Below are 17652 nucleotides of genomic sequence, written 5' to 3' on the forward strand. Positions count from 1 at the left end.
TGGTCTGTTGGATGGAATATGTAGATAGAAAGTCTTGGCTGGCGACATGAAGACAGGAGGGAACCGGGAGATCTAGCTGCGAAAATGCGACAATATAGCGCGGAATCTAGAGTTCCCCAGTATATGCCTTGGTTGAACTGCTGCAAGCGTCCGGCAGCTTGGGATGTGAAGAGGACATCGTATGTGTAGAAGCCATTGCTACCGGACCGCAAGGCCAGATCGAGACATATAATCGTCCAGCTCTTGCCTGTGATCGGGGAAGACTGAAACATATGATGTTGCAGTGTAGGCAGAAAGAGAAAGCAAATCCTGCTGCTGTGAGTTCTTTGGAGCGAGTGGGGAGGGGTCATGAGTGAAGTTTGCATTTCCCTTGGAATATGAGGATTGGATGAGGATGAGTGGATCAGTTGAGAAAGGTCTACATAGTTACCATTGAGAATCTGATGCCTGAGCGTGGGTGACACGAAGGATGGAACTGGCCGTACGGAGGGTAAAGCGGTGGCTAAGGTGAAACTGCTAGGTGGAGGAAGACAAGTGAGAAAATCACTGGAAACAGCTGTAGGGAAGAGGGGTGCATTTAGAGAAGTAGGGGCTTGTGCAGGGTTTGATACGACCTGGCCCTCGGAGAGGGCTGATGTGGAAGGCGGGGCAGGAGGAAACATAGGGTTTTGGCAGATGGCATGGGTACAGTAATGTAATGGGTACAGTCTGTGCAGCTGAGAAGGCTGGTGTGGCAGAGGGGGGCACAGCTGAAGTAGCCACGAAAGAAGGGATAGGAAGGGCAGAAGCAAAGGAAGAGGATAGGATGCTGGGATGGAGGGATGCATGTGCTCGGGTTGTGAGTGAAAGTCAAGGGGGAACTGAAGGATGAGGAAGCTCTGAAAACAGGGAGAGTGTGTGCAGGGTATGACCTGATGTGGGAGGCGGGGCTTCTTCGGTCCGGATGGGATGCGGCATGACGTCACCGGCAGTGCCGCGGACGCGACGCTGGGAACCCGGAAGAGCTCGAGATGTTTGTGGAGGAACAGTTTTGTTTTATTGGGAGTCGGGTTAAAGTCCGAAGAGGTTTTCCTTACTGTCTGAACGGTGAAAGGGAATATTGCGCTGATTGAGCGCTGGGAAATGTTTGTAGTTGAGTGACGTCGGAATGAAGGCAAGGTGTGTTCGGCCAAGCGCGACCGTGGTGGCTGAAAAGTTGGGATGTTGGGAGACGGAGGAGACTCCGAAACTTCAGGAGTTGATCGCCGATCGATGTGTGAAGGGTTGAGAAAGAGCTCCTGTGCCATTATGGAGGTGAGTGATCGTGATGCGCGTTCGTTACTGGTCATGTGAAAACCGAGTCGAAGGCGGAAGCAACAGTATGAGGAGCTTAAATACTTTGGTCACTGTTCTTGAACCTAGTTACCAGTTAAAACTTAATTTGCTTTGCACCAGTCCACCTGTAGATTAATCACAATAATGCGTGGATTACAGTTCTTATGCCAAAGGATGGCCACACTCCCAGCTATTCTGCCATGCACAATGCACTAGACTCCCCTGTCCCATGGAAATCATTATTAACAGAATTAAGCTTATCTAGGTCTTGTTTGACTAATAGTCTCTTGCATACACAAGATATCTACGTCCTCCAAGAGCTTGTAACAATGCGTCGGGCTTTGTCCAAGGCGCAAGCCACACGAGTTATATGAGACATCTCCTATAGCCGTGAGTCCCAATCATATCTACAGTGCAGTAGATGGCTCAGGCACAGGCAAGTCTCTAGTTCGCCTACCTCATTACACTGTGCAATTATCTTAAAGGAGCTGAAGTGACTATGAGCAGCCTCTGTTTTTTGTCAAGTTACATTATGGTGAAGTTTGTCCATAAGGTAGTAAGCACTGTCTCAGAGTCTAAGTCAGGTGGAAGGTTTGTTGCAAAAACACTTACTAGCTTACTTTTTATAGCTTATGTGTTTCCCACAGCGCCAGTTCCAACTGTTTGCTTCTGGGAGGATACAGATGGGGTTTGGGCTGGATAGTGGTATTTCAGGTGACCTGTTTCCTTCACCATACAGGTGGCATAACCAAGCCAAGGCCTTGTCCGTTGTGCTGGTATCGGTATAGTATGGTATGGTAGCGCTGAGTAGAGTTTGTGCAGAGTTCATACAGAACTTTCTTTGAACTCTCAATCCACTCTGATCCAAAGTGGTTCACAGCCAGTAAAATGATGTCATCCTCGCTTAGACTATTCATTTTGACGACAAGGAAGTTTAAAAGCTTGATAATAGACAATAATTTTACCATCACCAGAAGTATAGATCTCTGGTTTTATTTGAGATTTACACACAGGTGTGGCTCTGCCATCTTGAGTCCTTTTCCTCTGATCACTCTCCTTCTCTTCGATACCATCCGACCACATTTATCTAGTTTGATTGACATACCAATGTCATTGCTGTAGATCCTGGTGATGTGGATCAGTGATTCAACGTCTCGCTCTTTCCTGGCATACAGTTCGGTATCATCCATGTAGAGGAGGTAACTAATGGTTGCTCTGCTTTGGAACCAGTGTCTGCAGCCCCTCTTTGAGATGATCTGGCTGAGGGGGCTCAGGAGAATGCAGCACAGAAGTGGGGATAGTGCATCAGCTTGGTATATGCCACACTTGATGGTAACTTTTGCTACTGGCTTCAAGTTGGCCTCCAGAGTTGTTTTCCACAGACCCATTGAGTTATTGATGAAGGCTCTAAGGGTCTTGTTGATGTTGTACATTTCTAAGCATTGCAGTGCCCATCTGTGTGGCATTGAGTCATGTTTTCGTGTTGTCAATGCATGCCTTGCACAGGTTGGTTTGCCCAGTCTTACATTCTTGGGTGACTGCTCTATCAACCAGTAGCTGGTGCTTGGCTCCTCTGTTATTGCTGCCAATTCCTTGCTGGGCCTTGCTCATGTATTGGGCCATATGTTTACTCATCTTAGCCGCTATGATGCCTGACAGGAGCTTCCATGTTGTACAGAAGCAGGTAACTGGTTGGTAGTTGGACAGAACTATGCCCTTCTGAAGGTCCTTCATGATCCACCCCGGGTGGGTCCCATCCATCAGTAGTTGGTTCATCTGTGCCGCCAGGTGTTCATGGATTGCGTTTAGTTTCTTTAGCCAGTAGGTGTGGATCTTGTTCGGGCCCAGTGCTGTCAAGCTCTTCATACCTGACACTCTCTCTTGGATGTGATTACTGGCTCCTGTTCTGGGAGTTACGAGTTACGTGATGCCTCCTTCACCCATATGCTCTTTCAGTATTGTCAGTCCTGGCTTCTTCTTCTCCTGTGTATCTCTTCAGTTGGGTAGCCAGGGCGGTGAACCTTTGCTTTGCAGTCTTCAGTGCCTCAGTTTGTTGTACTTCCCAAGTACCCCTTTCTTCCCCACACTTGTCTCATAGTTGACTTCTCTGAAGGCTAAAACCCATTGAGGGCATCTGCGTTGCTTTCTGGATGCTGGAGCTGATTGCGCCAACTCTATTAAATACTTTAAAACCACGTCAACACGTCAAGCAGCACAGAGCAGATGTGACGGGTAGGAAGTCAAATAAACAAGAGAATCCAGTCAGTTTTCAAAATAAGCCCCCGTGCAGACTTTCAATGGTATATTCCACCACCACATCAATATTATTTTATATTCAGTGGCCAGTCAGAGGTTTTTTTTAACACCGCGGACAAGAGGTTCATCTTGGATGTGTAAAAACACTCACTTTTACTTTAACCCCCTGTCTGTAGGCTACAGCATTTATATGTGTAAATATGTGTAATACATTTAAACCACACAAAATAAGAAATGTAGCCTGTTTGTTCATGTTAGAAGCACAAAAACCACGGGACAATGATCCAATCAACAAAATCTAAGCAAGTCAATTGATCAATTAACGCTACATGTCTGAAACGCTTCTGACATGCTCACGATGGGTTTGTAAACTATGCTGAGGACCAAGCAAAACCTGACTGCAGCCAACTACCTGGTCTCAGGGATAGCCTGTAGCAGTCTGATATAGTCTGCATCCATATCTTCTAGCAGACTGTCAGAGGATACCTTGCTACCTAGTCTTGGTAATCAGCAGCACCCGGGGGTGCCGGGTGTCCAGCTTACTCATGATCTTCAATCTCAGGTCAGGCACCCTTGTGTTAATGGAATCTCTCTCACAAGAGCTTGTTGGGGCTTGGTATCCAATGTCAGAATGTGGGGATGACGATGATATCCCTCCTCTGAACTGTCATCCTGGCTCCCCCTTCCCGTAGCATATTTACTGTCTCATCAATCTCTAGTTGTGATAGTAATAGTTGTTTCTTGGTTAGCTGTTGGGTTTTGAAGCATCCATATATCCCGCATCCTCTGCATGTAGCCCGTCTCATTGGTGTTACTTCTATAGTAGCGTTCCAACACATTCATGTTCTTGGCCCATGTCCATGTATAATTTGTCCGAGGAGCCCATTTCTCATCAGGTTGCCCTGGTTCCCCTGACACTTGATGCAAACCTAGTTGACCCAGGCCGGTCCCGAGCCGGAATGGCTCTTGAATTTGTGGCGTCACTCCACCTGAGGTAGACTAATAGCACTAAGGCCTATGGGTCCAAGTGTTATGCCCTGACTGGGATTTGATCCCCCAACCTTCAGAGCCAATGCCAGTAGCGTTAGCTACTTGAGCAGTGTTGGGAAACACTATCTGAGCAGCTTTAGAAGTGGTTATTGTTGGGGATTCTCACTAGAAGTGCAGCTAAACTTGGTTATTATAATAGTTCTATAAAATGGAGCTAGGATGGTGAAAATAAAATTTGACATCGAAAAAAGTTAAGTTTGTTAAAATACTAACAAATTACAATCTACATTCTTCTTTTTTCTTTATGTTTCTTCCAGTTTTTTTTTCAGAAAGGTTAAACCAAAAGCCACTGTCATTCATCATCATTATAACATAAACATTGTAGAAAAACAAAAAAGAGAGAGTTTGGGGGGATGACACAGGAGAGCAGGAGAGAGTGATTTACATATAACCTGTGTACTAAGGAGAGAACATCTCTCTTCCAGAACCCAAGGTCAGATCTGTAGCCTCCGGCACTGAACACCTACTTCCACAAGTTCACCCAGAACTCCCAGGTGGCACATATGTCAAGTCTGTTTCTCTTTGCTGTTGTATTTTTTCACTAAGAACCAAGCTGGATAAAAGTTAACTGTTTACTGACATTATGCCGGTTTGGCAAAGGTCCATTGGAACAAGAGGGAGATTGCCATCCTCACCACAATAAAACAAAACAAAACCACTGATTGAGTACTGCACTTGGTGAAGAAAAACCATAGTAGAAATATTGGTGTGTAAAAAACAGGTGTTCTTCAAGGATGGGGCCAATAATGAGATAAAAAAAACCTGACTGAATAATAACAGTCCATTATTAATTCATGGATAAACTAACTCATTTGGAGATCATAAATTGGTCAGTCTGATACTGAATTGTATTGTTGTTGTCACTGTAAGCCTGGACCACTTGTCTTCCCATTGTACTGTTGAATTAAGAAGAAAGCTTAGGCTGCTCTACGCAACTTAAAAGGATAAAATAATTCTTCCTTGTTGGTGGATGATTTATCTATACACAATCCACACATCACTCCTCTCAATCATTCTTAATTTACTTTATCCAGCCATGCCCCTCAGCAGCCACACTGTGCTGCTACAACCGTCTCCTTTTCGTTCTGCCTTTGGACAGTCTGAGGAGACACCATGCATTTGGGGCGGCTGAGTGTGACAGGTGAGCTCACGGCACACACTTAGAAATTCTTGCTAATCTATTATACATCCAGGAGTTTCTCGCCTACACAAAATCCCCATACTGTGCAGTTGAATAACTCCATATTCAGTTCTTCACTCCGCAAGATCTGGCAACACAGATATCATTTCTGAACCGTCTCCGTCGGCATTCAACAGTCACTAAATAAATAGTACAATTGTACGTTTTAATACTGGCAGATGTTTCCAATGTACAGTGAGGTTATTTCTAATACTGTTAGATAATACTGCTGTCACTCTACATCTGCGTATTTTAGTTCAAGGCTAGTTAGCATGTAAGCTAACACCACCAACAGTTGTTTCTGCACAGCATTGAACTACAACCAGCACTGAGCAGAAATCTGAATCATATTAAAACACGAACAGATGCTGCTCAGTACGTGTTGTAGTTAGTTGATGTCCGACAGTAGATGATTGATGCACCCCACAGCCCCGTCTGCTTCCCTTCATCCACTTGAACTTGACCACAGCTTTAATGCATGATCTTTGTTACTTCAGCATCTTTGCCTACAATGACAGAGCCAATGGGATCTGTCACAGCATATTAGGCTTCTCTTAAAATGACAGATGCTAAAACAAGAGTTCAGACTGAGGGTGTAAAGAAATAATGTGTCTTCTCAGTATTAAATCATGTAAACATATTTTAGTATTTTTGGACTTCTCTTTTAAATGCAGGTGGTTAGTGCACCTGGTTTGTGTAACCTAACACATGCTGTAAATAAACCCTCTTCCCTCCTCTTTATCCTCCCTTTGTGCTTGGACTGAAGCCATACTGATATTGACATTGTATGTCCTTGGAGATTTCTCCTGAGCTGTCAGCACTGGCTCATCTCACTGTCTCTGCTGCCCAAGGCACACGCTTGACTCCTGTCCATGAGACAGGAGGGAGAGGAGGCTCGCTCGGCCTGAACATCATCTGTAGTCCGGCTATATCCTTTTCTTCTCTACCTTCCTTTGGTCTTCTGGAAATTCGTCCTTGTAGTAAAATTTGTATTCTCCTTTCTCCACATCTTATTTATTTTTTTATTATTTATTTTTATTGCTGCAAATCAACAGGAGACAAAGCTTGTAAAGACATCACTTCTGACATCCCATATTTTTGAAGCATATGGTGTTGAGTGTCTTCATAGACTAGCCAGACCAGACTAACTGTCGGCCCATTCAGTGTTTATGATAGACACCTGACTGTGAGGCCTTATGGCACCACTTCACTAATTAAGCTTAGGCTCAAATTCATCCAACCCTCAGGGAATAACACAACTGTTAAACACAGCATGGTGAGCCTACATGCTTGTCAACCAGCCTTCAGTGAAACACGTAACTTTTAGCCACTGAGAGCAGTTAGACATTCAGGTCAGTGTGACTGTTGTGTCATTTTAAAAGACTTTGAATTCATTAATAACTAAAAGATTGTTTCTATTTCCACTGGGAGGATGTATTCCACTAATGTAAATCTTCTTGCAACAATGATCAACAAGCCAAAAGGTGCAATTTGTAAAATTGGGCCACCTGCTCCAAACAAATGGAGCGCATGTATTGGTTATTTCATACACATTGTGCATATGTTTCATGCCAACGAAATGAAATTTGTAGCCTCCTCTTGCTTCAGAAACATAGAACATAGTATATATTCAGATAATAACATTTTGTGGTGTGCCGTGGTGTGAACTAAGGGGCTCCCCTGCTGCTGTGTTGTTACCTCAGACTGTAACAGTTCCTAGCCTCCCAGTTTAGTCTTTGTCACAGCAATTAAGCCAAGCTCGATGACCAGCATTACAATGATTTCTGTCTCTGACCAGAGGAGTGAAAGAGCCCCCAGTCTGCATTCAGTCACGTAATAAGCCACATACATAGCTCTCATGCCATTGAAATGTTCTCTACTGAATCTAATTCAGCAACATAATATGCTTCATTAGCCAAGATTTATTTTTATAACACTCTCCACAAGTCTTAACAGAAAGACAAATAAAACTCACATTGTACCATCTACTCAGACTACTGTTGTTTTTCACTGCGAGAGAGCAGCACATGAGCTGCACAGGTGAGTCCCAGAAACACAGAGTGGCATATAGCCCAGCTTCTTAGTTTAACTTTTTAGCCTTAGCTAGCTTGGTCTTTGCTCATTCTTGGAATAACTGGGAGTAAGGCAGAGACAAGATAGCACCCGCAGGAGCCACCCACCGAGCTTCAATCTGGCTTTCAGAAACAATGGGTGATGTCATAGACACTACATCCATGTTATGTACAGTATTTGAAGTGAGGTCACAGTCCCGTGTTACCGCTGCAGACCAAGTAGAAGCAATATAATTAAATTCCACATATGTAGTTTTGTTTGAGATCCTGTCAAAGATATACTGTACTGTGCACGGTCTTGGGCAGGTGTGAAGAAATGCTGTAAAGTAAGAATGCTTTCAAAAATATATCATTTAATTTTTTATTTTTATCAATTTACAAAATGCAAAGTGAGTGAACAGAAGAAAAACCCAAATCAAATCCATATTTGGTGTGACCTCCCTTTTCCTTCAAAACAGCATCAATGCTTCTAGGTACACTTGTGCGCAGTCAGGGATTTTATAGGATCATAGTCAGGTGTGTGATTAACCAGTTATACCAAACTGGTGCTAATCATCATCATTTTCATATGTAGGTTGGAGCCATGTAGTCATTAACTGAAACAGAAACAGCTGTGTTTCATGTCACAGGTCATCATGTTCAGACTGAGCACAGCAACAAGACACAAGGTGGTTATTCTGCATCAGCAAGCTCCCAGGTTAAGATTTCAGAGCAGACTGGGGTTTCAGGACGTGCTGTTCAAGCTCTTTTCTAGAAGCACAAAGAAAGGAGCAACGTTGAGGACTGTAGACACAGTGGTCGGCCAAGGAAACTTAGTGCAGCAGATGAAAGACACATTATACTTATTCCCTTTGAAATCTGAAGATGTCCAGCAGTACCATCGGCTCAGAAACCAGTGGGACCCAAGTACACCATCTACATCTACTGTAACATCTGAAATGGGGTGCAGAAAAATGGCAGCAGGTGCTCAAAATTTGAAATATTTGGTTGTAGCAAAGCAAGGCAGTTTGTTCACTGAAGGGCTGGGGAGAGGTACGATAATGAATGTCTGCAGGCAACAGTGAAGCATGGTGAAGGTTCCTTACAAGTTTAAGACTGCATTTCTGCAAATGGAGTTGGGGATTTGGCCAGGATTCATGGTGTCCTCAATGCTGAGAAATACAGGCAGATACTTATCCACCATGCAGTACCATCAGGGAGGTGTCTGATTGGCCCCAAATTTATTCTGCAGCAGGACAACTCCAATCATTTCCATGAGAAAAGGCAGAATTTCCAATTTAAAACACGACCCCCAATTTTCATCCTCTTTGCATTCAAGTAATAAGCGTGGTGCTCTGTGTCAGATGTTTCTCACAGATGTTCAAGGAAGAGATCCGGCAGAGAACAGCATGCACACCTGAAGCTTCAGCACAAAACTGCACAGGATCTAGTTCGCAGCAGGGACATGAACCAGCTCATACAATAAGGGAATGGTGTGACATGCAATCTTGGCGCTAAGCTCAGAAAAGATGTCAGCCTTGTGGCGCTATCATGAAACTTCTGCAGCCTAATGTAATGAATCCTACCTTTCTTAAACGTAATATTTTCTTGGCATTCGTTCTATTGAAGTGTCCTTGATATTCTTTAGAATGAAATATGATACTTTAAAATGATCTCAACCAAAATGTAAAAATCTAATCCAATTGCTTGCAATGGCTCTGTTCTCTTTGTTGCTGCTTAATAAACACCATCACATAAAGTCTTTGTCTCCTGACGTTTTCAAGGTTATTCCTAAATTTCCAGCTATTAAAATACCAGCTCTAATGCCTGGTCACTGTATTATACAGTATACAAGAAATCATTCATTTATTGTGTTCAAGGTGCAATTAATGAAAGCAGATTGAAGCATACTAGTATGTTCAAGCTTGCTTTACTACAGTGTCCGTATGTCAGCCACCAGGTGGCATTTTTCTTCCAGTCTATGTCAGAAATAATTATAGTAGATATGCACACATACAATATCTGAAGTGAGAAGACTTCTCATGCTCCGATTTGTAAAGTAAACACAAGTGTTTGCTTTCCTTTAGCCTCTGTGGTTACAGACTGTGTTCACAAACCTTCCGAACATCATCCTTTACATCGGGGCTGCTCTGACAAGCTGCCTCAGTGTGAAGGCCTAACAGCTAAATACACAAGCCTGCTGAGACAGTGCATCACCTTGATCCATTCCAGTGAAAAACAAGTAATGCGATTTTAGACAACTGAATGCATTTAATGAAACAGAATGCTCTTAGAAACGCCTGGATTTCATTTACAGTTGAAAGCATAAAGCAAAAAACATAATTCTGAGTTCATGTACAGTCAGAATAGTTGCATGGTGAGTCTCTACAGCCACACGGGGCAGCTTCAAGGCTTTTAAACGTCATGAATGCAAAACTGTGGCAACCAGCACATTCCCACTGAAATCCTGTATAATCTGGGTAATGCTAATGTTGTGGTTGTCATTTCTGTTAGTATGACTTGTAATTTTTAATTACATGGGTGCACTGTATGCTAAAAACACAATATATGTACTAAAGTTGAATTATAAAGAGCCACAGAAAACCCTCTTCAACCAAAATGAGTCCATCCTGGATTTATACACTCAGTTTTGTGCAGTCGGGCACTTTACCGGATAATCCCAACTCTGCAGGCCAACAAATCATGTCAAATCCTCTCTGAGTATTCGTCATATTTGTTGCTCTCAGAGAGGCAGTCCCTGCCCCGAGGCTTTCAGCGCTGTTCACCATTAGATTTCACATTGAATTGTCATGTTTTCCCCAGTGACCTCCAGTGTGTTTCCATTGACACTACAGCCTTTCACAGTGAGTCTGGCTTATCAAAGAGTCAGGTGGTCCACTTACATTAGCCAGTGTGTCTGCTCCCTACAGACTGTGTAGGGACTGTGTGAAGAACTTCTTTCCAAATCCTGCTGGACCAGTCATTTAAAGGACTATGTGTATGACCTTTTCAGATCGTCATCTGGGGAGGTATTCCTGTGGAAGTCTGCTAAAGTTCCTGCTCTGCAGTGCCTGGTCAACAGTTTGAATGAAGGGGTCAATCATTTGCCTCATGTCGGGAGTGAATGGGTCAAAGGAGAGCCGCTGGGCCCCAGAGCGTTTGAAATGCCCGTCCTGGTTGCTCTGGGCACAAAGTAGCCTCTCCTCGGTTAGAGTGACATTTAGAAAGGCTGTGATGAGGCGAAGTTGAGGGAGAAGAGCCCTCTGCAGCTCCTCGTAATGCACCACCAGCAGGCGGCGTCCAAACTTCAGCCAGCTCAGAGCGTGGGATGCCCACCAGGGGGCGTAGCTGGAGACAAATTCTGGCCATTCTGCAGATGACAGAGAGGACAGCTAAGTATCACAACAGCTACTTTCATCAAACATTACATGATTTGTGAATGTAATTGTTGTTGAATTGGGTGACAGCATTTGTCTGCTATACTTTGTTTGTTTGATTGTTCATATTCCTTATTTACATGAAGTTCAAGAGGCTGATTTAGGAACAAATGTAAGATGTCACATATGTGCAGCTGTAGCACACAGAAAACCTAGTTTGCTTCCTCTATACTTTCTTTTGGGGCTTTTATTAAATAGACAGTAGAGCGATGAGGAGAGATATGGCAGGCAGCAAACGTTCTTGGCTTGATGTCAATCAGGAACATTGCTGTTCATGGTGGGCATCTCAGCATTTAGGCCCTGAGCCACTGAGCTTAATTCACAATCTGCAAGCTTAATACATTTTGATTAAATATTAAAAATGAGCAAATTAAGTAGTTTTTAGTTTTTGAGCATTTATACAGTATGAAATGAATGGACACTGTCCCAGTTTAGCAAATGGCCGCAATGCAACACAGGAGCAGCCAATGGCACAGCGCTATGGTAGGTTCATGTGTAGGCTGTTCCCACATTTTTTATGCAATAGTGCATATTTTCATTGCTTTAACTATCACAGAAGCGGTAGGCGTTTAATTATTGAGCGGGAAAGCAAAATATGACAATCAAGTTAAGAGTATAGTTATACAGATGTGAATAGTTATGACAGATGTTAAAGAATGTACAATCAGCATTGCCATAGACAGGAAATTCAGACAGTTTATATATGACCTGAATAAAATCTTCAGCTGAATAAATTTATACCTAACACAATTTGATAAATAATTTGAACTCTGTTTTCCCACTGATCTGTGGTGAGAAATACTCCTGGGTCTCATTCCCACTGTGATCTTTTATTTATGCGACACTTATAAAACGTGTATGAGAAGAGTTTTTGAACGGTTCCTTTGCTACTCACCGCCTCTCTAAGGCAAGTGTTTTATCAGCAGTGTCTTTATGGCAAAGGATGCTGCCCTGAGTAACCCAACCTTTTAGGAAAATGTTTAACTGTATATACTAAAAGAAGTTGGCATCATTTAAATTATACTGCATTTCAGTTCATTAAAATCAACAATATTGCCATCAGAAAGTAACTGACACAATGCCAAACACTAGTGAAACAGAAAGACGTCTATGAAGTTCTGCCACATGGATGGGTTGTGGGTCATACCACAGACTGCCAAGTGAAATGTTCTTGTTTTTTCTGTGATTAATTATTGCTCTAATCAGTCCCAACTACTTGCTTCATATTATTCATCATATACTCATCACAGTGGATATCTACCATTATAGACTAAATAATAGGATTAAACATCCAGAATACCCAAACATCCCAATTTCCAGGGATGATCCTCAGATTTTTGTCTTTCCATGAAAACATCATCAATAATTAAATAAATAATGTTAAATCCCTGAAACCACTTCTGTGAAAAATTTAGAGGAATGGTACACATGATGGGAGTAGGAGCTGGGTGATCAGACGTAAGATGGTTGAGCAGGGTGGCTTCACTCTTTGACCAATTAACCTTGTAACCAGAGAGTTGGCTAAAATCATTGATGAGCTTCAGAAGGTGTGGATTTGAGTCACCTCGGTTGGATAGTGTCAGCACAATGTCATCAGCATAAAGACTGACTTTAAAATCATACCCATAAAATGATCTGATTATCTCTAATAGTACAGGCTGATGGTTCAAGTGCAAATGGAAATATGAGTGGAGATGCAGGACAACCCTGTCTAGTAGATCCAAATTGTTGAAAAGGAGATGGTAATCCTGTTGGTTTTAACACCAATCATGGGAAAGCGCTGTAACCCACTGTGTACACATTGTACCAAAGCCCAATTATGATTAATGTCTTTCCTGTCAAGTTCTCTGGTTGATGAATTAAAGATGATACCAAATCTCACAAGATGTATTGCAGGCATCCTTGCAAACACTTTATAATCAATATTTCATGATTATAAACGATCATCTAGAGGCCCACAGTGTCAGAGATGAAAACATCCTGAGCCAAAATAACTGGGACGCTGTTTGTGAAAAAGACAAGTTTGTGTTTAATTTTTTAATGTAGCTTTTCAATGCTGTGAGCACTACAAATTCACATTCATTGTATTTTGACGGATGCAGAAATCTCAAAACTGCCTGATAAGATAAGAATCGGTACAGTAAGTGAGAAGAGTGCATTTTGGTGTTGTTACAAATGGCGCCACATGTGTCGACGCAGGTGTCTGATATTTTGTGTAGGAGTTAATTAATGGTTCAAATGTCATTCAAGTGGGCACCTTGCAGTTCCTGCTTACCATGAAAGCTACGTTTTTCCTCAACTTGTGAACTACTTAACAGAAGAGCTTTCAGAGAGTGTGTGTGTGGTGTGTGTTATAGACCTTGGTAGAAAAGCTGTAATACCCAAGAGTACAGTCTTCACTGTTAATATGCGACCTTAACAGCTTCATGACGTACTCACAGTCAAAGAATGCCCTCTGGTCAACTGTTGCTGTAACATCGGCAGCAGGACATTATGCAGCAGTGACAGAGTATCCTTCAGCAGAGCCATAAACCACTTGCCTGGTATATCTTTGTGGATTGGACTGTATTACCTTTGCTCCTCCACTGTGCGTCTGTGGCGTGTCCTAAATGTCCGGCACATTTGCGGTTGAATTCAGCCATGAGGGAGCGGTAAGGGTTTCGAATCAGCAGGATGGCAGAATCAAACATCTCAATCTCTTTCTGACCACTCTCGTGGGTCTTTACACAGATGCTGCGGCCACTCTTCCAGTAGTCCTTCTCTCCTTTGAAACCTGGTACCAGTGAATAAATGAGTGAATAACGGTCAGCTGTGAGGCAACATCTCAACGAGCACTCACTCAAACGCTTGTTTGAACAGTGGTGAGGTGCCCTCCCTACCTCTGTTGTAGAGTGTGCCGTCGAAATAAAAGCTGCCAGTGTAGTAGCCGGTCACGAGCTCGATCAGGTGCCGTACCCAGGTGTTGCCTGCACCAGGAAAACTAGAAAGAGCCACCAGGGAGCTGGATCTCTGAGGCAGAAACATCCTCTCTTTGCACCTGGAGTCTAGGACAAAGCTTTTGTAGTCAGTTTTAGTTATAGAATGAAGAGCTGCAGATCAGAATCAGAACAGAAGTAACACAGTCATAGAGACAGAAATTGCAGCATGTTTGCAAGAGTGACAAAATGGTCTGGATCTGAGATTGTGATGAATATTGCTTTCAGGAGCAATTCTCTCCCAAATCATGCACTAGGCGCTCTTTCCCCAAGGAAACAACACAATATTCATGGACAGTGTCAGCAAATAGGCTGGTTTTATCAGGGCTTATTTTTGCAGGCTATTTTACAGGAGAAAAGAGAGACAGGCACTTTAAATGCTGTGCATGATCCATAAAAATGACTGACATGGCAGAATGGGACAGGATTAAAATACAGCCACGGTCTGGTAATTATTCCATTGTCCCATCTCCCTCTGTAGAACCATTCAGAATGAGGCTCCACATGATTGGAGCTTCAAACAAGCCCCTGTCACATGCAGATGATCGACACTGGGTTGGAGCTGTATAACAAATGTCTTACCAAGCACAGGTGTGTGATACACCTGGTAGTGGTCATGCTCAGTGAGTGCTGTAGATGTGGGGGTGCTGGTGTTGCCGAGCCCAGTGTTCCCCACACACTGCTGGTTGTCAGACTGCTGGCTGAGACTGAAAAGAGAGGACGTCCATGTACAGAAGCAGTACGGCCTCTTGAACACAGCAAGCGGGAGCTCCTACAAACCAAAAGCACAAATGATATCCATGTTTTTCTATGACTCACCTTTCTTATTTTTCTCTCGGAAGATTATTCTACCCATGGGTGATGTGTCAGCTCAGTTCAGCAGAAGAGCCTGCATCACATCCCCAGACTATGCTTCACTTTTGGTCATTATTTTTTCTCACTTTTAAAGTAACAGAAGGTCAAAATGCTCAATGTCAAAGCAAGAGGACAGACACTGCAGTGAAAACTGTAGAAGAATTATGCACAATCACACATGCATGCACGCCCAGAGAATTAATCACACTGGAGTCACCGCCAAAGGATGTACAATATTTCTACCAGCAATTTCTGTTGTCTGAGCAGACACAGCTGCATCCAGTTAGATCTCAGGGCAGGATCCAGACTACTTCTCATTAGCAACACATTAAATCTTAAATATTCAGCAAAATTCAAGGAGCTGTGTGCTCCCACATACCATCTCCTGGGAGTGGAGACAGCTCTCTGAGCTATGGAGCCCCTTTAAGAGGAGAACCGGCAGTACAATACAGAGAGGTCTGTGCAATAAATTGATCACCAGGTCTGTAATTTCACAGAGCTAATTCAAACCTTATCTGTGCAGGTCTCGATGCAGGACTGTGTGGTTAGGTTAGGCTGAGAGGAGGAGACGGGGAAGGTGCTGATGGTGCTCTTCGGCAGCTGGAAGCAACCGCGGTAGTGAACATTTCTGACTGGAAAAAGAAAAATACACTTGTGGAAATGGTTGGAAAACTAGTGGGATAACAAGACTGGATTTGACAGGATTCACCTGCATTAACCGGCATTAGCAAGTACTTAGATTTATTCACTGATGAGGGCAAATAAAGAAATATATTGCACTTTCAAAAGGAAAAAATGTTAATCAACATCAGAGTTGAATTTAAATGACCAATCTGTCCAAAGTATCTATGTTCTAATTACATTACTGTACTTAACTGAATTCTGGTGTATAATACATTCACAATTCAGCTGCAGGTCTCTAGGGACAGCGAACATCATGAATATTAATACTGTATATGATATGAACTTCTTATATAATGTATTTGACCTTGCCTACAGCAATAATGTGAAGCTTTTTTAAGAAAGATGTTCATGTTTAATTAGTATTGTTGAATTTTCCATGGAGCTTTATTGAAGTGTTTCGGATTATTAAGGCCAATACACAATATTAACAGTGGAGTCGTGAGTTATTCTGACATGTTCCTTTATACATCTTGTTCTTTTAAATGAAACATACAGTAGCTTAAATCATAAAGCATCACAAGCTAAAATGGCAAGTCCCATGCAAAAGAGGCTACACAAACAGATGATGTGTAATGTCTGATGCACTCTATAAACTCCAGAGTTGCCGCCTAAGAGAATATCCTTTAACAAATGCCATCAATCAAGTGTAAAACTGCACTAAGTGGGATTTTATGCAAAAATGCGCCTGTTTAATCAGCTTGAATGATGAAGTGGGACAGCAAAGCAAAGATCACTCAGATGGACAACTGGGCTCATCCTCTTTGCCCATTTTTTTTTGCCCATTTTTGTCATGTAGGTCTTCCCAACACAACAAACCAAAGATAGTTAAGGATAGGGCTGGTGATTCTCTATATGTGGCACTTAATAATTCAGCAATGTGGCACAAAAACGTATTTTAAAAGAAAAAAACCTGACAATCCAATCCATTTCACTGGGCTAGTTTAAACACATTATCGGGGTATACTGTAAATCTTTTGTTTTCTCAGTCTGAATCATTGTCTTGTCAGATGTATTAAACCATAACTAAATAACACATAAAGTGGGTTACATAGAAGGAAAGGATTTTAACATTTACAATAAAAACCACTACAAAGGGATGCTGTAGTTCTCTGAGTAGTTGTGGCAGCAGGTGTACTGTACGCGGAAATGAGTCCAAATAAACTACAGTGTTTGTGCTCATGGTAATGAAGGAACATGTCAGTCGGTGTAACAGTTTGACTCACTGATGTTTTTAATCATTTATTAAATATACTGTACATGGCTTTGGTTACACAGGCAATATTTGTTAGGATGATTCATTCAACACTGGTTTTGGGCTGCTTTTGACTCGGTCCATCCTTTGCCGTTGGTGTGGTGAATGCACAGTTTTACTGACTTTGTATTGTGTTGACTGATTTTTCAGAGAATTTCTCTTTAAAAAGTTCAGAAGTTCAGTTATTTCTTCACTCATCTGTGAAGTCTCCCACAGAGTGGAGCGTGCAGAGAATAAATAGAAGAAACAGTCCTGTGTCTTCCCTGAGGGAAGCTGACTCACATTTTCTGTGACCCGGCAGCTGCTCCTCCACCTTGTAAATGGAGAGTCGACCCACACCGCCACAGGGAGACCCCCTCTCACCCCGACACACCAGACTACAATCCTCCTCAGGAGCCCGTGGGCTACTGATCCGGTTCCCGCAGTGGCATTCAGCTCCATACTCCAGACCTGCAAACTGGAACCCACTAACCACACACACACACACAAAGACACAGTCATTGCTCTAGCCAAGGGCGATCATAACCCCAAGCCATTACCCTTGGGCTAAGCCATCCCACTGGACATTAGTTAAAGTTTCAAACTTATCATTTAACTC

The 17652-nt window shown here is 42.7% G+C and overlaps 1 protein-coding gene across 1 annotated transcript in view; it reads right to left on the reverse strand.

Annotated features, from left to right (window-relative positions):
* Nucleotides 1-10621: 10621 nt before the first annotated feature.
* The window catches only part of wscd1b (WSC domain containing 1b), a 14746-nt gene continuing 7715 nt past the window's right edge, over nt 10622-17652 (reverse strand). Inside the window, exons 3-8 of the mRNA XM_070843940.1 lie at nt 17337-17521; nt 15629-15750; nt 14846-15035; nt 14168-14332; nt 13861-14061; nt 10622-11221 (exon numbers count right to left, since the gene is read on the reverse strand). Coding sequence (XP_070700041.1) covers nt 10869-11221; nt 13861-14061; nt 14168-14332; nt 14846-15035; nt 15629-15750; nt 17337-17521 — 1216 coding nt within the window. The 3' untranslated portion in view covers nt 10622-10868. The remainder of the gene's footprint in view (nt 11222-13860; nt 14062-14167; nt 14333-14845; nt 15036-15628; nt 15751-17336; nt 17522-17652) is intronic.

Source organism: Pempheris klunzingeri, chromosome 14 (genome assembly GCF_042242105.1).
Source record: "Pempheris klunzingeri isolate RE-2024b chromosome 14, fPemKlu1.hap1, whole genome shotgun sequence".
Lineage (NCBI taxonomy): Eukaryota > Metazoa > Chordata > Actinopteri > Acropomatiformes > Pempheridae > Pempheris > Pempheris klunzingeri.